The following is a 22,082-nucleotide window of genomic DNA, read 5'->3' on the forward strand; positions in this document are numbered from 1 at the left end:
TTTATGCAATGCGGGATGTAGCTGCCAAATAGGAGCAATCTCCGCCTACCTTGATTCCAAACGACAACAAACCATGTTTGATTGTCGTTCATATTTTTACCCTTCTTATTTTTAAAACGATTACAATTAAATAAATTGACATGAAACTGCGTTTTATTGATAACAATAAAAAAAATTGAAACCTCTGTCCTCTGTTTTAAGTCTTAAATTTCGTTTCTGTCATGCAAGCCTTAACCGGAAAAAAGCATTCCCCGGCCAAATAACAAAAAAACAAACAATTTCAGACCTTCTCCAATTTGCATGAAACTTTGAATAATTGTTTGTTTTGGTCAATCATTTGAGCCAAAATTCGGCCATTTTGATTCCTGCAAGAAACTTCAAAATGGTGTATTCGATATTTTTCAACATATCAGGCATAACATTTGATAACGGCACAAAAGCATTTGTAAACAAACTTTCTAAGGCCCTTTACACGCGAACCAAAGTACGCTCACGCAAACCAATACCACTTTCGGAAAGGTGATAGTTGCCCCTATCATAACTCAATAACGTCACTTTCAATTATTACGTCTGAGACAAAGTTGTAGGAAAAAATAATTACTTTTCAGGAAAAATAAGCACGGTAAAAAAAATATTTTTAAATGTATCTTAGGGTAAAAAAAAATCATAAAAATAACAAAAATTTACTCTCTTAAATATTTTTAATATTTTTCATTAAAAAGCTTATGCAAAATTAGATTTTCTGTGAAATTTTCAAATTGGACACTTAAAAGTCAACAAAAATCATACAACAATAACCCTTGGTCAAAGGTTTAAACTTTTGATAATTTTATTATTATTTGTTGATTTTTCACCAGAAAACGGAAAGTCTAAAAAATGGTTTTCAGCGTAAATTAAAAAAAAAAAGTCCAAACAAAAAATTAAAAAATGTGTCCAAAAGTTGTTGTTCTACGATTTATGTTAATTTTTAAGTGTCCAACTTGAAAATGTCACAGAATAATTATAACATTTTTCAAAAGCTTTTAACAATTGTTTTAGATTTTTTCTCCAAATTGAAATTTTTTACCAAGTGTATTTTTTCTAGATTTGTCTCAGATGTAAATTTGTTTGGAAGTGACATTTTAGAGTTACAATTTGTTAAAATTTTTCGAATAAGCCATTTTTTGCGAATTTAAAAATGACCAAATTTTAGCTCAAATGTGAAAGATTGACCATAATAAACAATCATGCAAAGTTTCATGCAAATCGGAGAAGGTCACATCAGATTCATTCGTCATTTGGCGTGGAATTGCTCAACATCTGTTTGAAAATGCGGGAATGTCATCAACATTTTGAACTTATCCTTTACCTTTTTGATCGTCTGCTTTCCAGCGGTATCTGTTCTGCAAACAACCTAAGTAACCAACAAGTCCGCTAATTGAACTTTTTGCAATATAAGGCTGATGTACGACTAATATACAGTTCGGAAATTATTTTTTGGAGAATCAATAGCAGTTTTTTTCGTAGAAAACCTATAGTACGTTCCTGAAAATGTGTTCATTGCATTCTACTTGCCTACAGGAACACAGTGAACACATTTTCATTAACAAAATTTTGGTTTTAAACGAAAAAACTGCTTTTGCTGCGTAGCTCATTCGTACACATATATTTTCAGAATATTTTAAATAACCCTATGGGCACCAACTCACAACGGGTAGACCAACTTTTTGCATTAGTTACGGCTTACAGCAAACTTCATATACATCGATTAAAATTCTCTTCAGCTATCAAACAGATCCCGGTGCAATCCGGTTTTTTTGTCCACCATCCGAACAATCATATGTGAACGCATCATCTGATGTCCAATTCTATGTTCGACTGACTACCCACAACACCGGATCCATCATATCGTCCATACCCTTTCATATGTTGGTAAAAAGTGCAAACTGATTTCGGTCCGTTCCGTTCGTTGGTTCGAAGGAGGCAACGCATAAACGCCCAGGAATGCCAACCTTCCACCACCCCCTCCAACTCGCCATTCTAGGCTTTAGCTTTATCAGTCACTTATCTCTCCGTCTTTTGCCAGAGCACACTGAAGGATGCCACCCAGCGAAGGATGATGTCCGCGCCGCAATGACGACAGCCGACAACCACACCGACGACGACTGCTTCTATGTAGAATGTGGCGATGATGATGATGATGACGCTTGTTGCTCAAAAGGACTTCAACTCGTCAGGATAATAACCGTGGTGGCATGGCATATAGGCACACAGCATCCCGCACCGGGTTCAGTAGTTCTCGGGAAGTCGGACGGATCGGTCGCAAAGTTTGCAAGTCTCGGAGGCTTCTTCTATAAGGACAGTCCAAAGGTGGTGTTTCAATAGGATATTGGTGAAGTTTCCCACTTTGAAGATTAGCGAAGAGGTTTCCACTGTGAAATTCACTTCCCAAGGATTCAACTGCCGTGCGGATAGCTTTACCGGGAGGATACACTCCGAGGTGGATTAGACAGTGTTCAAAACAATTGGCAGCTGAGGTGTTGGAATAGATCCGTGAATTTGGAAGTGGTGAACTGAAAATGGTTAAAAATGTGAAATGTCCACATATGAGTACAGTTAATCACCCACAAAAAAAAATCAGTTCAGTTGCTTAAACGCTGGACATACATACATTTTTCTAGTCGATAATTATTATAATATGTTATAGTTCTGAGTTCTGTAGTCTGAACGTGATATTAAGGAACAGACAAATACTAGCGATTGATAACCCACCGGGATCTTGGGGGTTTTGCTATATTCTAATGTTATGCCAGTATATTAAACTATTTTTAAAATCGAGTGTGTCCAACATATATTTTCATAAAGTTTCAAACAACGGTTCAGAGCCGTATTCAGGATTTTATTCATGGTTGACCAGAATTTATCCTAATAGATTAAAAAAACAGTTATAAGCTCTTCAATGACATCTTGGCGATGGCGTTTTAAGGCCTTGTTGACCTTACCTTTAATGTGATTCAATGTAATTGAGGTAAATTGGAAAGCTATTTTAATCATTTAAAGAGGATTTTAGCGTTTTTAGGATATTGTGGATTTTGCAGGACTATTTTAGATTAATTTTCCGATTACAAAGCCATGTTACCAATTTCAAACCCAGTTTGGTCATGGTGGTTTCGGAATTTTAAAGGAAATTTTGGCTATTTTGAAAACAATAAAACTTGTTTAGGTAATTTCAAAGCATTTTCATATTCAATGTTATTTTTCAAAGTGATTTCAGTGTTTTAAGGTTATTTTAGCTTTCTGGGTATCTTGGAGTTTTTAGAACTGATACTACAATAACAAATTCAAGCTCATTATACAAAATTGTGGTCAAAATCACCGATTACAATCAAACTTTTCAAAAATTGTTATTTTGATATTCTAAGAAAACTTCTTATTGGACTAAAACCTCCCTCTACATACTAAACTCCCTTCACATATTGAAAATCTTATCTTATCTAAAATATCTAAGATCATTTTTATCAAATGAAATTTCCGTATTTGCAATTTCCGTATCCAGTGCAAATTCCAAAACTTCCCGGTTAATATTTTGCAAACCACGTATAAATAAAGAGATGACGTAGCCTGTGGCTAACGATCTCTATAATAAATTTAAAAAAACGCGTATAGATGTTCTAAGTGATTTTTAGGAAAAAATATCTTTAGTAGCAACACTGCAGCGAGAATTTGTAAAGCTGATAGCATTGCGATAATTCGGTCGCATGATATATTTAAAAAAAACTATCTTCACGATCATTTTTCGAACGATTACAGTCATCCCATATTAGAAGATGAGCCAATATTTTTTTTTCTTGATTTGTTTTCCGTCGATCTTGTCTTCCGTACTGAGTATCTATGCTACCGACGCTAGGAAGGTAGCTCCTACACCTGGATCCTACCTATCGACCCATCAACTCATGAACCGGGCACCAACGGCTTTACTTTCCTCATAAGAGATTTTATGCCTCAGAAAATCCCGACGGCGCACAGTGGGGCCGTTCTGAAAACTAACTAACTTTTTCTAAAAACGGGATAGACATATGACGTCTTGAGCAAAGTTGTAGATCTAATCATTTCATGAAACTTTACCGAAGACACCAAATTTCTATATCTTCAAACTAATGAGATATAATGATTTTTCTTTCAGGAGTACCTTAAAAGTGGTTTTTTATGTTAAATCATATTTTAATCAAGTTTGACCGGTTAACTATATTCGAGAAAGTTTTAGATATCATCAAAATACATAACTTTTCTGAAGACGTCAACAACATTTTTTTTAACACTTCACTTTAACACTCTTGGGCCATTCGTGACTTGTCCGGGGGTAAGATTTGAGCTCGTGACTTTGGCGTGAGAGGTATGGATGTTAACCACTACGCCGGGGTCGCCCCCAACAACATTTATTGACTCTTGTTTGCTGTACTGTGATTTTGAAGGAAAAAATCATCAATTTTAGTAAATAAATTTAAAAAAATGTGAATGTTTGTGAAATGACACTAAGCGTCATTGAGTCTGTTATAACTTTGAGCATACGTGTAGAAAAAATTAGCTTCGGGAACCCTCGGGAACAAAATTTATACAGCTATTTGATAAAGCAGTTTTTACCATATATTCTACATTATTCTCATATAGTTCTTTGTGTAAATAGATCCAATCATTAATACATGCACCGTAGGTTATTCAATTTTTATTGATGAGGATGGCCTTTGAAAACTGAAGATTTTGAAAGAAATTGAAGACACAAATTTTTTATTTAACGGATATTCTTAATACACTAAAAGCCACACATTTGTTTATTCAGTTTCTGATTCTGACTCGCAATCAGAGCTCTCGTCTTGCGCTTGTAATAACTGCATTGCAGTTGGTGTCAACAACTGAACTTTCTTTTTTCGCTGTTGTCGCAAACTTGCTATGAATGGATCTGAGGTCATCAACAGCCTTATATAAACATCATGATTGGTGGCGTCTCTGTATGTATTTAAATATTAAAAGATATAAAAGATAATTACTCCAAACTGAAGCTTAAAAGTACTGCGTACCTTGAACATTTTCTTGAACGATTTTTGCGAAATCTTTTCAGGTCCTTGTTCCTGCACTCCTGTGGTTCTTCCGACAGGCATCCGATTGGAACCATGGCAGCTGCTATTATATCTGCGCCAGTGGCGTCGCGTAACCTCACGTTTTACCTGTTCAACAACTTTGAAAACGTTATTTAGGGTCATGTTAACGTTCCAATCGGTTTCAAAGAGCACAGGGTCTTTTAGTTTCACTGATTTGTATCAATTTGAACCAATATTGTTTTGTTAGTTCACGTTTTGAAAGTTGTTGAACAGGTAGATTGAGGTTAGGGCGACGCCACTGATCTGCGCCATGAATTAGGACGCGGTGTACAGATGACGGTATATAGTACCATCCGTAATACTCTACGTAGCACTGTGCAGTTTCGTGGCAGAAGTCTCTGAATGCATCTATTTTGATTGGTTGGCCACATGCCAGAACACTTAGAATTACTGCGAATTTCTCTACTAGTTACTTTTTCAATCCAGTAATTTCCGAAGTCAAAGTTGGGTTCTCAAAAAACGACGAGCAGTGTTCCCGTCATTGGAAGAGCCTGAGCCATGCTTCGGTATATCAATGAGCAATCCGATGCGCCGCTTGAAGTCTTTGGTCATCAAAATTTTCTTTTTCTTCCAAGGAAAGTGCAGCCGTCTCCTTGACGAATTACATTCGCATTGGCCGACATAATCTGGTCTTTGGTCTTTGATTCATCCAAAGAATTTTACCCGGATTATTGCGAACTCACAATTGAAGTGGGACCATAGAGGTTATAAAAATAGAGCTGTCATCAGAATCATCACTTGAAAATGTTTGCTTATAGTTAGAATGATCAGATGATCCATCGAAACCCCATTTGGACAGAAGTTCCAGGTCTTCACTGGTTACCGGAATATCTAGCAAAAAGATGCGTTTGACAGTATGGTCCATCAAAGATTGAAGCTGAGTTTCAGCAGATATTTCTGATACCGTTATATTCTCTGGGAGACATCTTTCACGAGCTTGAATCAATCTTTTATATGACGGGTAAATCTGTGCCACATTGCATTGCCTTGTTGTATTGCGTAATAAGGTCCATTGGTCCTTAGAGAAGTCCCCATCATTAAATAAAGACAAACCTTCATCTTCAGTCATAGATCGCTCACATTTGAAATCATTGTGTGACTTCCAATACTGCTCTAGTGGGAGTTGTTTGCAATGCTTCATGAACCAACTTAGCCGCATCCTCCGATCCATCAGCACGTGCCTTCATTTCATTGAATAACCTACGGTGCATGTATTAATGATTGGAGCTATTTGCATAAAGAACTATATGAGAATAATGTAGACTATATGGTAAAAACTGCTGTATCAAATAGCTGTATAAATTTTGTTCCCGAGGGTTCCCGAAGCTAATTTTTTCTACACGTATGCTCAAAGTTATAAAAAACTCAATGACGCTTAGTGTCATTTCACAAACATTCACATTTTTTTAATTTATTTTCTAAAATTGATGATTTTTTCCTTCAAAATCACAGTACAGCAAACAAGAGTCAATAAATGTTGTTGACGTCTTCAGAAAAGTTATATATTTTGATGATATCTAAAACTTTCTCGAATATAGTGAACCGGTCAAACTTGATTAAAATGTGATTTAACTTTTTTTAACTTTTAAGGTACTCCTGAAAGAAAAATCATTATATCTCATTAGTTTGAAGATATAGAAATTTGGTGTCTTCGGATAAATTTCATGGAATGATTAGATCTACAACTTTGCTCAAGACGTCATATGTCTATCTCGTTTGTATAAAAAGTTAGTTTTTCTAAGTGTAATACCCTCTTAATATTAAACCCGGTGTTTGTTTCAATAGGACCGGATCGCCATTCTCAGCAACTTCTCTGAAGAAACCTACCCTCGAAAACGTCAAAAATGATGAGAAAAGACTTTTGACCGTCTTTTTTCAGAACGGCCCCACTGTGCGGCGCCGACAGGGATTGAGCTTAGGCCCTTTGAAGTAGTGCCGTACTAACGGTAGGACGATGGTGGGCTAAAACCAAGGCCGCCAATTTGGAGGGGGCCCCCGCTTCAGTGACATCAATCATAACCTTCACACTTAGAAATTCTTATTTTTACACGAGACGTAATTCAGCTTTGACGTAAATCATGGAACGTAAACAAACATGGCATGTAAAATTAAGTGTCCTGAAACTGAAACATAGGCAACTCGAAGAAAAGTGCGTTTGATTGAATTGATTTTCCCGTCCTTTTCAACTGATTGTTATGTTAAAAAGGCCGCTTTCATGTGTCGGTCTCAGGGCACTGAAATTTACATGTCTTTTTCGTAGTGTGTTGCCAATAATATGTTTCCAAAAATTAATCGTTGATTAGTTTTGTATTAGTGAAAATAAAAATTAAAACTCTCACATAGGGGAAATGGTTCTAATGTTGGCCTATGGATCTAAAATTGGGCCCATCGCTCAAAATCTGCTACTTATCAATTTTATCTAGATGAATGCGTCATTGGGCCGGTACTAATGGATATTGGTCGCTATTTAGTCGATTGCTGAATTTATGTATGGGCCCAAATTAGGAGCATTTACGCCGACATTACATCCATTTCTCCTATACTGTCAGATTACAGAAGAACAATAGCGCGCTATCATTGTGTGTCCGTGCTAACGGCCTTGCATGCAAGTGTGGGTTCGCTACCTACAGTATTGAAGCTTACGTTGGCGAGCTTTACGGGCTTTCTCCCGACCGATGCCGTCGTTGTAACGACGGCTGATGTCGTCCTACTGCGCTTGTACTTTCACGATTCGGTGATGGTGAATAGTTGCCGAACTCAGTCAGCGGATGGTGGCTTGCTGGATGTTAGCCGAGTGCCTTGGTAACGCAGGCAACCCCCTTCCGATAGGCAATGGAAGCTTTGATACCCGAGCGTGGTCAGGGTTGGCGATGAGAAACAAAGCCGCGGTGCGAGGCCAATTGAGGCAGCGCTATTGATGAGCGGTCGCTTTGGTTGGCTGTTGAGCACTTGCAGTTATCTGGAACGCTTACACAAAACTCGCACTACAAACATATCTAGCTTAAGCCTATACGGTAAACATTAAGATTCGATTAAAATAAATCTGAGGACACTTCATGTTTTCCTACTACTAACCAGTCACACCGCGGAACAAACTATAGAATCGCGCCCTTGTTCTATCACAGTCAGGATCAAAGTGGAAGAGGCGATTACTGATTTTCCTCAGAAAAGTCCCAAGGCATGATTACCGGAAATGGAAGTCCAACGGATTTTGTTAGTCACGATCGTGAGAGATCAAATAAAGTATCTCTTTCCCTCTTCAATCGAACTCGGTCTGTTAACCTTGTTCCCTTCTACAGCTAACAACTTTCAGAACTATCCCATTCAATTTTCTCTATCCGAGTAACGAAAAACGCGAATAGTGAAACTCTTCGGAGAAGCAATACGTTTTCGCTAACCTCTTTACGCGTAGGCAACAGACTTACATACAAGTTGCAAACTACAATTCGTTTCATTTAGCTTAACTTCAGTCCATTTCAGTTAATATTATAAATTGAACGACGATTAATTTAAGAATTGATATTTGAAAATAAATAAGAACAAGTAACAAAAATATATGACCTAACGAAAATGTCTACCGTTACAAGCCCTCGTCAGCATTGCTTTGGAGCTCTTGTAAGAATTTATTTGGAGTTTATGAGTTTCGGATATTTTTAGGAATTATCCTCTAAATTCTCTTTAAATTATTCTCAGATATTTTTTTTTTTAAATTCTCCAATACATTTCCTTACAACCCCCTTGGAATTCTCTTCAAAATTGCTATGTAATTCTACTTAAAACTACCTTTAACTTGCCCTGAAGCTTTCCTAACAAAGCCTTTCCATTCCTTTTCAGAATACTTTGCAGAATTCCCTGGGAGTTCTCTTCGGAATAATATTTGCAGGGCTGTTACAACATGCGTGAATTTCGCGATTTTCACGTATTTGATCTTTCAGTCGTGAAAATAGCGAAAACATTAAATAATGTTGCGAAAATCGCGAAAAGACTGATGTGCTGTCACAAAAATTGCGGAATTAATTTAAATGGCGCGAATTGTTTATAATTATTTTTAGGAAAAAAATATCTTGATTTTAGTTTTATCGTGTATTATGATGTACAGAGCAGTTATGGCGATATTCCAGTTTAAAGTGAATTATTATTTTTTTATACACATCCAGTCACACAGTTAAAGTTTGAAATCTTCCAGTTTTTAAGAATTCGCACAGTTTTTTCCAGTTAAAAATTTTTTTGAAGTATGATTACCAGTACCGAATGATTAAGATGCTCACTAGGGTGCTTCATTCTGAAAAAAGTGATGAATTTCTGATGGGCCACCCTCCAGTTCGATTCATAGCCCCAAAATATGAACCTGTGCAAAAATTGGTAAAGATTGATGAAGGTTTAGAGGTCGCGCCAATGATTTGAAATTTGTATGGGAATTACTATGGAAGAATTTAAAAAATCGCTTATATCGCTATAACTTTGCTTCTACTTGTCCAAATGTCGAAAAAAATTAGTATGTTATTGCTATGGCAATAAACAAAAAGCCTACAGTTGCTACGCTCAGTTTTGCAGCGTATCAAGAATTATAAAAATGTGAAAAAATGGCAAAATAGGGTAAATTGACAGATGAATATGTACAAGGCAACAACGCCAATTTCATCGCAACAACAACAGGCTTGTTGATCATTGTCATGAAAACCACATATTTTTTTTTTCAACGTTTGGACAACTACAACCAAAGTTAGAGCAATGTAAACGAAAATCAATAATTTCCCATACTAATTCACCAAAATCTCCATACAAAATCCAAATCATTGGCGCGACCTCTAAACCTTCATCAATCTTTACCATTTTTTGCACAGGTTCATATTTTGGGGCTATGAATCGAACTGGAGGGTGGCCTATCAAAAATTCATCACTTTTTTCAAAATGAAACACCCTAATGCTCACACTTTAACTTTTTATATTGGAATTGAAATCTGGGAATGCAGTATTTAAAAAAATGCAAAAAGCGAGGCGGTGCTACGATCTAGCTCGCTTCACGGGAACAGGACAATCGTGTTGTGTCAGACCTATGATTTACAAAAATCAGGCATACATAAAAAATACCGCAATAAAGGCGTCTCACTTTTTTTTTTCGTGGCAAGAGTCTAGAATTGCGGTACTTTTGATTTAGGATAAGATGGAGCAACCAGGTGGAAGGAAACTTACGAAGCATTTTGTAATAATATATTGCAGTCCTTGAATCATGAACCACTCAAGTTGGTGAAGATTGTGATCTACATTAAACTGTGTGTGTGTGTGTGTTTTTTTTTTGGCAAGGAGGAAACCTCGTGCCACCGCTTGACGACTGGGCGCACAACAGTCGCGGTGACACGGTGTGTGGGATTCTTACCGCACTAAAACCTCCTTGGACGCCTTGTCCTTTTCCCGCGGAACCACTTGTCGTATTACTTCGGAGGGGGCCGTGCACTACGCACCTCACTTTACCTCAGCTAATTGGCGCTTCCATTTCGCTGATCGTCTCTCCAATTTGTGAGCCATTTAGCTCCCAGCGTCACGTTCTACTCGGTTATCCCCGGTGGTGGATTCAGCCTACTCTGACGGAGAGTTCTCCCGGCTTCGGCTTTCAGTTCGCACTTGTGCTAGCACATTACTACTTTCTAGTTGGTCTTCTCGCCATTTTCGCTGCAGCGCTGACATGATCTGCGTTACTGCTCTGCTGACGGCGTTAAAGGTGCCCTCATCTCGACACATTTCTTCGACGACATTCTCCGTGCTAAGGGCGAGCATATCCTCTCGCACATCATCAAATCTAGGACATTCGAAGACCACGTAGACCACGAAGACCACGCAGAAGGGTGACGTTGTGTGTCCGAACCGATGCAGGTACTTTCTGAAGCAGCCATGACCAGACAGGAACTGCGTCAAGTGGAAGTTGACTTCTCCATGCTTCCTGTTCACCCAGGTCAAAAGAGTCGGTATTAGCCTGTGTGTCCATCTACCGTTCTCTGCTGCATCCCACTCTTGCTGCCACTTAGCCATCGACTCCGTTCTCACCATTTTTCGTACTCCTCTGGTTTCTCTCGTCATATAGCACTCGTAGTCCTCCGCCAAGGTGATGCCGATTGGGATCATACCGGTGATAACGCATACTGCCTCCATCGAAATGGTTCTGTACGCACTCACGACTCGCATGGCCATGAGCCGGAACGTACTGCTCAATTTCCTTTGGTTCTGCTTCGTTTTCAGCGCTTCAATCCAGGCTGGACCTCCGTACCTTAGTATCTATGAGGACTCACTAGTCAGAAGACGCCTCTTGCTGCTGCTTGGACCAGAATTGTTCGGCATGATTCTGGCTATTGCGTTGATGACCTTCACCGCCTTCTCGCAAGCATATTCGATGTGGCTATTAAAGTATAGCCGGTCGTCGATCATCACTCCCAGATACTTTACCACGCGCTTCGAAACAATGGTGTGCTCTCCAACGGTGATTTCTGCCCGTTGCACTGCTTTGCAGTTACTGACCAACATCACTTCTGTTTTGTGGTGGGCTATCTGCGAAGCGCTCCTTGCATCCAGTTACCAATCGTATCTATCGCCTCGGCCGCCAGCATTTCCACTTCTTCCAGCGTCTCACCGGTTACCGTCAAGACGACATCGTCCGCAAAGCCAACGATCTCAACTCCTTTGGGCAGCTTGAGAGTCAGCACGCCATTGTACATTCCGTTGCACAGCGTGGGACCTAGAATGGAGCCTTGTGGAACTCCCGCCGTGATTCTAAGCGATTTCTGCCCCGTGTCTGTCACGTAGACCAGGACCCGGTTCTGGAAGTAACTACTTAGAATCCTGCAGAGGTAGTCTGGAACCCTCATTCTATGGAGCGCCTTGGCGATGGCCTCCCAGCTGGCGCTATTGAATGCATTTTTCACATAAATCGTAATCACGGCGCAGTATCGATTGCCTCTCTGCTTCTGTTTTCAAGCTTTCTCTGCTCTGCCAATCACTGTCCGAATTGCATCCACCGTCGATCTCCCTTTCCGGAATCCAAACTGCCTCTCCGACAATCCATGTTCACTCTCCGTGCATTTCGTCAGCCTATTCAGGATGATCCTCTCCAAGAGCTTTCCGACAGTATCCAGCAAGCATATTGGCCGCTTTTGTACCTTCCACCTATCAGAGAACTGACCCTCGTCCAGACATTTCTGCAGCACCATCCTAAAAATGTCCGGGAATGTCTGGATCGCCGCCTTCAACGCCCGTCCATCCGGGCCGGGAGCTTTATTCGCTTTCAACCCTTTCGCTGCTGCTATGAGTTCCTCGTTGGAGACTTGTTCAACGTTGTCTTCATCTACCTCGCCATATGGCGTAGGTGGCCAGTTCGTTGGGTCATGCTGTGGGAAAAGTCCCTCCACGATGACTTTCAGCTTGTTGGGACACATTTCAACCGGCTTCGATGGACCTCTGATCTTCGCCATCGCGACTCGGTATGCGTTGCCCCAGGGGTTGGCATCGGTGTCGCGGCACAGCTCCTTGAAACTATTTGACTTGCTCAGCTTTATCTTTCGTTTCAGTGCAGCCCTGGCTTCTGTTCTTGCTCTCTGAGCACGCCTTCTGGCTAGAAGACAAGTAGCACGGAAGGTGCTAATTTCCTCGTTCCACCAGTAAGCTGGACGCCGCCTGTTCGTTGGCTCCAGTTTTCTCGGCTTTTCTGAACCCAATTAGTATTGCAAGTTTTACCAATGTTTTAAAGTAAGCTATAAGTCTAAATCATGGGCAATAAGGCTGTGATATCGAGGGATGCAAACCAATGCTTGGGAATGTGTATGATAGAGAGTGCTAGTGTGCATGCAAAATACGCTTGATGATATTTTTGAAGGATTTCTAACTTTTAAGGACTTCTAAGAGTTATGTCTGTTTGTCTGTGGCTAGGCCCTACTGCTTGAGACAGGGCCGATGATTTGTTTTTCATTTATTTAACGTTAAGAAAAAGCTTAGCAAATGGTCTACCACTTTGATGACAACCACAAAAAAGGGCCTAACCATTGAAGGCTTATTAATTTAAGAAATTGTTCGCTAACTAAAAGTGACTTTTGGATTTTTGATAAAATTCCATATTTCTCCTTTGACAAACTGTAACAAAATAAGTTGCTAGCTGATGAATGTTTGCCAGTAACCAATAATTATCAGTCAAATCTCTACAATTCGATATCCTATAACTCGATATTTTCTATAACTCGATAGATTCAGCGATCCCTTCATTTTCCCATGTTCAGGGAAAACATTACGACGCAACTCACAGCCGCTGTATGCTATTAAAACTGATAATCTGACACCAAATGCTAATTTTTCTCTGAATTGGCAATATCGTATTCTCCATAAGTCGATATTTCTACAAGCCCATGCCTCCTTTGGTCGATGTTCTATGATGTTTTATTTTGATTCTACATATAATTCGATATGTCAAAGGCAGAACTTCTGAATTCTGTGATTCTGATGTTACATGTAAAGAAACTTTATTAACATTATAACTAGCAGTCATATTGAGTACCCAGGCTACATCCGATCATGTTCCTAATGTCCTCGGGAAAATGGTCTATACTTGTAATTCATACCAGAACGTATCATCAAACAAATCAAAACTGTTTTACGAGTGCTCAGAGCAATAAAATACATCCAGAAATGTTCCAAATACCCCCCAGAGAAGTGATCAAAACCTAGACTAGACTAGAAGTTCATGAGCATTAAGGTGAATCGCTGTGACATCCTTATTCTCGAAACAACTTCGAATCTTTAAGTGCTCAAATATCAGCTTCTACGACACGTGCAAAATTCAAATTGTTACTCCACGTTTGCTGCACTGCATGAGAGCATGATTGACCGCCCACGGTTGCTACTCTGTTGTTGCCAGATCAGCTGTAATTACACAGAGAACCAATAGACGATGCTTGGGACTAGCAATCATCCTCAATGTGTAAAAACTCTTGATCTCAAACTAGGAAATACCAGCGCCGGCCGCGTCCGAACGCAGGTCAAGAAAGGAATGGGTAGGAATGTGTTGACGTGACACTCGCTTTGATGGAAGCCGAGAAATCCTCTGCACTTCCACGAGGAATCACTGGGATGTTGGATAAGAGGGTAGGGTTCGCAGCAGGGTTCGTTTTGGTAAACGATAAGCACAATTGATGTCCTAACTATAGGGATGGGTTACTGTATAAATAAATAAAAAGGAATGATCTCACCCAAATAACCAAGTGGAGCTGCGCCAACAGCAAATGGCCTACTCGTAGACTTTCTTCGCCAAGAAAAATTTCGAATAAACTTTCCCGGGGTCCATCTGTCAGTATGCAAGTTAGACACATTAGACTGTAATATGTCATAGAAAATTCCCGAAATTGATCGGCATTACAATTGTACAGACCAGATGAAATTGTTGAAAATATATGCCATTACGAATATATTAACTGGCTGCCTGAAATCAATAAGACAGATGTTCTCGATTCTCAAGAAATTATCAACGCCGTTTATCGATACCAATCATGCTCTATTTCCGACCGAACTGATATTACAAATAATATCTCATTACATCGCAGTTGGAAAGTGAATCATTTCCCGCGAAAAACTGGACCGACAGTTTTACACCCCCCTATGCAGCCTGACGACGTATGTATTTCAAAGGCCAAGCCAACAACGATTGAACCTGAACCCAAGAGTCTCACTTCCACCGAATGCTGGCGGAATTTTTTACTCCGTTTATTGTAATTCGAGTCTCGATGAATGTTCGCAGTGTTCACATATTGACGGAAAAGTCATTAAAAGCATCCTCTGTCTATTTTTAAAATGTATGTAAATAAAGCATTCTGTCCGAACTGATTCACGGATCTATTTCCACATTCACACGCATGGACCATTCACGTAGCGCGAATGGTCATAGTCAAAGCGCGGTGGCATTATTTACAAATTCCATTCCTCTTCTCTCCGGCCATATATGTAGGTGCCCTCAAATATAGTTCGAAAGCACAGAGAAAAAAAAAAGCGCACCACCGAATTGCACCAAATATGGACAGCCGGGAGTTTCGCCGTCGCGGCACGGAAATGGTCGAGTACATCTGCAACTATCTGGAAACGCTGGAACAGCGCCGGGTTACGCCCAGCGTTGAACCGGGCTATCTGCGGCACCTGCTGCCGGGTGAAGCCCCGGAGGATCCGGAACCGTGGGAAAAGATCATGGAGGATGTGGAGAGCAAAATCATGCCCGGAGTGACACACTGGCAGCATCCGCGGTTTCATGCGTACTTTCCGTCGGGCAACTCGTTTCCGTCCATCCTCGGCGACATGCTGAGCGACGGAATCGGATGCATCGGGTTCTCGTGGGCTGCCAGTCCGGCGTGCACCGAGCTGGAGACGATCGTGCTGGATTGGTTGGGTGAGTGATGTTCAATATTAATTCGTAAATAATTTTCTGTTATTCATTGCCTTATAGTATGGTACGTATAACTTTAAGGTGAAGCTTGATAGAATCCATAAATGGCCGTTATTATTGGAGATTGGCTTCGCCAAATATTTGTAGTTTCTAAGATTCGTAAAGTCAAAGTTCAAAATGGCAGTTAAAAAAACATAATAATGGCCATTCGTGGATTGTATCAACTTTCACCTTAAAGGAATAGATAATCTTGATATTAGTTCCCATATGACCAATATTTACAAGGAAATATTATCAGTTAAGGGGAGAAATTAGCATCATGCGTCAAATTTTTGACAAACGGAGCATGCTGCGATTGTAAGTTTAAATGCTAATTTTTCTCTGAATTGACAATACCTTCACCTGCTGTGATCCTGAAAGCTATTTTTAGATTTAAAACAATACTGGTTTCCTGCATTAGGATTTACCCAGTAACACCTAGTAGATCGCCTGGTAGAGTACCTTTTCGTGGTGCGTTACTGGCATTAAGGTCTAAAGCCATTTAACCGTTGAGTAACCACGTGTTGTCTCTCTAAGAGAGTCTCACAACATGTTGCGAGACAGCGCTGGCAGTGTTGCCAATATAATGGTAAAAAAGTAAAAGTACATATAATGGTAATTAAATTCAAAGAGAGATTGATAAAGCCAAGATCTCAATGACCTCATCCGACATGTTCCGAGTGCCTTCGAGGACGTGGTCAAAATCTTATTTGAGTCAAAGCTAATCATACGACCTATCAAACCATATGAGACTACGAAAGAAGAACATTTTTGATCACATTGAGTCTCCAGAGCAAAATGGTTCCATACGCACATGTTTTGGGTATCCCCGATTAGTTTATTTGTGACTATATTTGGCGTTACAACCATACATGTTCCGGGTGCTGCCGTAGAAGTGACACGATGATTTTATATAATTCATATCAATTTTCAATATCATGCCCGATACTATTATACGCATCGAACATTCAAAAATATAATAATGAGTTACCAGAACTACACTGACCATTATCGATGATTTCTTGGCTCAAATTAGAACAAAATCAAATTCAAAAGAGGTATTTAGGGTACATGTCGCTAACTTGGGTCTTATAAGATTGTGGTTCATTGATTCAACTAATCATTGACCAGCAGCAATTGCAATGTCAAAATAATCTTCACCTTTCGATAACAATAGGTCATGAAAAGCAATTACAAAACTTTCCATTATCACATGAATTATAATTAAATAAATTAAATTAGTCTAATTAATTTAAAAAAATACCCTCTTACATAAAAATACTTCTTTAAGCTATGCAGAAATTTTTACAGACTAACCAAAAATGGAACTTGGAACTTCTAAAGAGAATTGAAGGTCAATTTGACTTATAACAAATATATTATATTAACAGTATGATCCACTTTTTCGCTTAGCTGGCGAACCGAATTTTTAGCGACGAAAGCACCTCTGTGGCCAAAAAGGGTACTAATGTATTTGTTTATCGTCACGAGGGGTAAACCAAATGAAAATTTGTTTAATATTTCAAATGAATGTATTTCTGTATTTCATTTTATTTGATGACAACAGTGACATGTCAGACAAATTTTATAGCAATATACACAATGTAATTAATGAAAATAATTTGACTCTTACTTTTGTAATATGTGCTATATTCGCACCCCTGTAATTGAATGATTGTGAAGCAATATTTTGCGGGTCGCCATTGCAATATTTGGAAAAGGCATGAATGGATCATATTGTTAATATGATATATTTGCTTATAAATATTTCAATCTGAAATGGCACAGCCGGGTGATTTCTAACATAAATTAAATAATTATGTATAACTTTTTCGAAATTACCCATAAACATGAAAGTCTATGCTCCAAATATTCGGAATTCTTTACAGTATAACCTCAAATACTTTTGAAACAACTCATGCGAATGGAAATTCAATTTTAAATATCAATATTTCAATCTGAAGTGGCAAAGCCAGGTGATTGGTCATATGAATTAAATTTCTCTAACTCTTTTCAAAAATACCCTCATATATGCTGAAATCTGTTTAAAATTACCTCACATATTGTTGAAACAACTATTGAGAATCAAGGTTCAATTTGACTTATAAATATTACAATTTGAAATGGCATAACTTAAATTAGCATAACTATTTTCAAAATCCTTATACATGCAAGTCCATGCTTTAAATAATCTCAAATTCTTTTTAAAACATGAATGGGAATAGATGTTCAATTTTGCTTACAAATAGTTGACATGACAAACCCGGGTGATTTCGAAAATAAATTAAATTAGCCCAATTAATTTCAAAAATACCCTCACACATAAAAATCATTTCAGAATAAGCTCTATTAAAACAACTCATGAGAATTGAGGTTCTGATGGACATATAAATATTTCAAATTAAAATTGCAAAGCCACTTGATTTTAAAATGCATTAAATTGAATACAATATTTCGATCTGAAATGGCTAAGCTGGGTGATTTTTAAAATAATTAGGTTGACTATTTTCAAAAATTCCCAGATCCACGAAATTCTATGCGAAAAAAAAATAAGAAATTAACCTCAGGATAACCCAAGGGGGGCGACACATCTAAATCTCAATTCTAGATGCTCAACAAATCTCACACTAGCGAATTAATTTTCAATAGTTAACCTTTGATCAACACCTATCATCTTTATACCAAACAAATCTTACATTATATCTGAATAAAATTATGTAAATTAAAATTTAGTTAAATTCATAAATGACAATGTTATAAGCGTTCAAAACCTAACACTATTTCGTTACACATTTTTTTTTGATTTGCAACATCAGTTTTGAGGAGAAATGTAGAGGATGTTAACTTTTCGAGCACCACTCGACACTTTTTACAAAATGATACATCTCGGATTTTATCCATCCGATATTTTCTCGACTTTTCTATATTACCGTTTTAGGGAAAACAATTCGACGCAACTGACAGCCACAACATGCTATTAAAGCTGATAATCTGACGCCAAATGCTAATTTTTCTCTGAATTGGCAATAATATGTTGGTCATTAGACTGAATGCCATTAGGCGGAACGCCATTAGGTAGAATTCCATTAGGCCAAATGGGCCATTAGGCTGAAATTGTTTACTTTTCTTACTTACTTACAACTTGAGGACATTGGGGAAATGGTTCTAATGTTGGTCTATGGATCTAAAGATTGAGCCCATCGATAAATATCTGCTATTCAGCACTGTAAAAAATGCTTTCTTTCGAAATGAATGTATGGGCCCAATATTAGGGACACTTAGACCGACAAGAGGAATATTAATCCTACTTGACGGAGTCCAAATATGATCGACATGATCACAGACTTGCACTATCACTTCAAATTTTCCGGAGTACAAATCTCGGACATAAACTTCGCGTTTTGCACATGCAGCTCCATGTTTGCTGCGCTGGGATCTACTTTCATATATTTACTGTTGGAAGTGCCTATAATTATAATGAGAGAAGGAAGGGGAATCCATCTTTGACGTAAAAGATGAGACGTAAACAAACATATCATGTTAAGTGCTCTGAGACTGAAAAGTTCGTTGCTCAACGAAAAGTACGTTTGATTGAGCTATATTTCGCGTCTGTTATGACGTAAATTTATGTCAAAATTGACACTCGTATATATCACTTTCAGAGCACCTGCATTTACATGAGTTTTTCTAAGTGTGTACGTTTATCTTTGTGTTTTGAATAATTTTAATAAAAAATGTATTTTCTTTAAAATTATCTATGAGTATTCTTCATAAATCTCAAAGTTGAGAGCACACAATAAGCTAAAATGTGACAATCATTTAGATTGAAATGCGAAGAAGAAGAGAAAGAATTGTATGAGGTATATTCAGAACAATCTTCCCATGGAATTATTATCGATATTCCCTTCGAGCTCTGTTTAGAAATGATTGACTAACATTTAAGAGATTTTCAGCCAGGTGTTCATTAGTGGTAGTGTCAGGATTGTCACTTTGAACTCTCCTGCCACAGAAATATCCCAGAAATTCTTTCAGATTGGCCTGGAATTCAACTCGGTAGACAAGTAAAACGGCAAGCTAAATCTGATTGATATTTGATTGAAATATCTAGTAAAGTCTGGCCCACTTAGAATCCGGACACTTTAGTTATTCTATAGCAGCACCTCTTGTCGTCGGATTTGGAATGTTTTGACACCGGTTTGTTTTGAAGGTATACGTGTTTCAGTGGTGAAAGTTTCTTCTCGATACGTGCAGTATTAAAAAAGTTGTACTAGATGGAAGACGAGAAAAAGAAAATTGATCCTGCACGAAATTTCGCTAACAAATGTCAAAATGGATTTCAGGCAGGTACCCGGACGAAATTTTTATCTGGGACGGGATGATGTCCCCAGCCAATTCAAGTTTGTTTTCGCCGATAAATTCGCCCGGAAACTGACGATCAAAGATGGCAAAGAATTTACAGCTGCGGACTCAAAACCAAGCTTTTCTTCACCAACAACGATGTACTCGAAGCTGTATAAGCAAGAGAGACTGGAGAAATGTATACTACCTTCCATTAAGGCTCAAAAAGGTCCAGTGAAGTTCTGACCAGATTTGGCAAGCTGCCACTACAGTCGCGACAATATGGTGGATTTCGACGACAAGGATGTCTATCCACCCAACGAAACTGGAAAGACGACTCAGGACGCTGCCCAGATGGCTCGATGTTGGAAAACCAAAATGGCCGCTGAAGTTGACCAGTTTAATGTGCGGCAGATGATGCCGAGAATTCCAAAGAAAGTCCGCGAGTTCATACGAACACCGTCGTAGTATTTTGCATTATTTTTTAAGAAATTAAATTTTTGTTACGTCAACTCAATCCCGAGAAGCACCTGGTTTTATGTGTCCGGATTCCGATTCCCAGACTTTAGAATGCTACATGGTTGAATTTTTAATTGCACAACTAAAAGAGTACTGGCCTCTGGTAAATTTTGCTAAAAAATAATAATCTGGATTTTCCGGTACAATGAAAAACACAGATAGTCTGACCAACGGTGTAGCGCCGTTAGGCCGAATTTTGAAAAGTAAAAGATGAAACTTGGAACAATTTATAACACTCTGGAACTTCAAAAATGTTCCAATATCTATGTGTTACGAGGAAATATTGTATGTTTTTGGAGGGAATTCCTAAAGCGATTTGTATTTTTGGCGAATACCGGAAAGAATCATGAAATTATTGAGGGAAACTCCGGAAATTTTTGAGAAATTTTCGACTTTATTCTGAGATAAGGCTGATTCAAATATTAATTTTATGTTATGTCCAACATCACTTAACTCGAGGGGGGCATCATAAAAGCGAGTTTCTGGTAGCCCTATTTGCTGTTTTTTCATCTCTTTATTATCGTGATTTTTAGCCGTAGGCTGGTTTATCACGTGGAATTTGCTGTTTTGTACTAATTCTGCGTTCCATTCCACATCGTTCCATTTCGTTTTACTCTATTCCATCTGCTAGATGATGTTTGAGCCATTTTTAGTTTGCACGACGTGCAGATTAGCAGGGTTCAAACTAGAAAGTGTTCAGAACGGCCAGATTACCGGGAATCCACGGTCGAAAGTGAGCATGCATAAGGGTCTAACTGCGATGGTAGATTCCAAGGTTGCAGATATTCACAACGAATCATGCATCGCATTGTCTGCTGCTCATCAGCAGATGCTGTCACAGTAAACGTTGCGCTCCACGGTAACCGCTAAATACCCAATAATGACTACAAAGTAAGCATTTTTGAGGGAAACTGGGACCACCCATTAAATGAGTAAAATTTTACCCATTTATGAGTAATTACAACTACAAAAACAAGTAGTAAGTATTCATTTTTGAGTAACAAATACTCATAAATGGGTAATATTTTTACTCATTTAATGGGTAGTCCCAGTCTCCCTCGAAAATGCTTACTTTGTAGTCATTATTGGGTATTTTGCGGTTACCGTGTAGTTATGCACAAATACAGTGCTGCACAAATGGTTCGTTTTTTTGCTCCCTCTCCTTTTCGCTATCATTCGCTGAGTCACTTACCAGCTGCTTACTTCTGCTCGAAGACTTGAGAGATGCATTCGACAGCGATTCGATTCGCAGCCGAATAACATTCACAACGAATGCTTCAGAGCAATGCGTTAGCTACTGGAACTGAAGAGAAAAGCAATAATGAATGGTAATGGTGTCGTTTTCTCAATGTGGCACTTAACTTTTCACAGTTAACATTCCCACACAGCATTCACGCGAATATTCGTCGCGAATATTCACCGCGAATATTCACCGCGAATATTCATCGCATCGCTTCGCATCGTTTTGCATCGCACGCAACTACAACCGATAACATCAATTCATACGGACGATGCGAATTGAACGAGACTGGAAGGAGGAGGAGGACAGCAAGAACAGCAGGAATAATCCTCGCTCACTGATCACTTACAGAGACTCGAATCAAAGCATCGTTTGCATCGCTCGAGAATGCTTGCTTTGCTTCGTT

The 22,082-nt window shown here is 38.7% G+C and overlaps 2 protein-coding genes across 3 annotated transcripts in view; one reads left to right on the forward strand and one right to left on the reverse strand.

The window, feature by feature from the left end:
- The window catches only part of Rpp25 (ribonuclease P protein subunit Rpp25), a 489,635-nt gene that overhangs the window by 22,441 nt on the left and 445,112 nt on the right, over positions 1–22,082 (reverse strand). The window lies entirely within an intron of this gene.
- Positions 2,273–22,082, forward strand: part of Tdc2 (Tyrosine decarboxylase 2) — a 28,684-nt gene continuing 8,874 nt past the window's right edge. Inside the window, exons 1-2 of the mRNA XM_065228622.1 lie at positions 2,273–2,479; positions 15,112–15,543. Coding sequence (XP_065084694.1) covers positions 15,177–15,543 — 367 coding nt within the window. The 5' untranslated portion in view covers positions 2,273–2,479; positions 15,112–15,176. The remainder of the gene's footprint in view (positions 2,480–15,111; positions 15,544–22,082) is intronic.

Source organism: Ochlerotatus camptorhynchus, unplaced genomic scaffold (genome assembly GCF_037179485.1).
Source record: "Ochlerotatus camptorhynchus isolate MF236.1 unplaced genomic scaffold, CSIRO-AGI_Acam_v1.1 ptg000023l, whole genome shotgun sequence".
Taxonomy (NCBI): Eukaryota; Metazoa; Arthropoda; class Insecta; order Diptera; family Culicidae; genus Ochlerotatus; species Ochlerotatus camptorhynchus.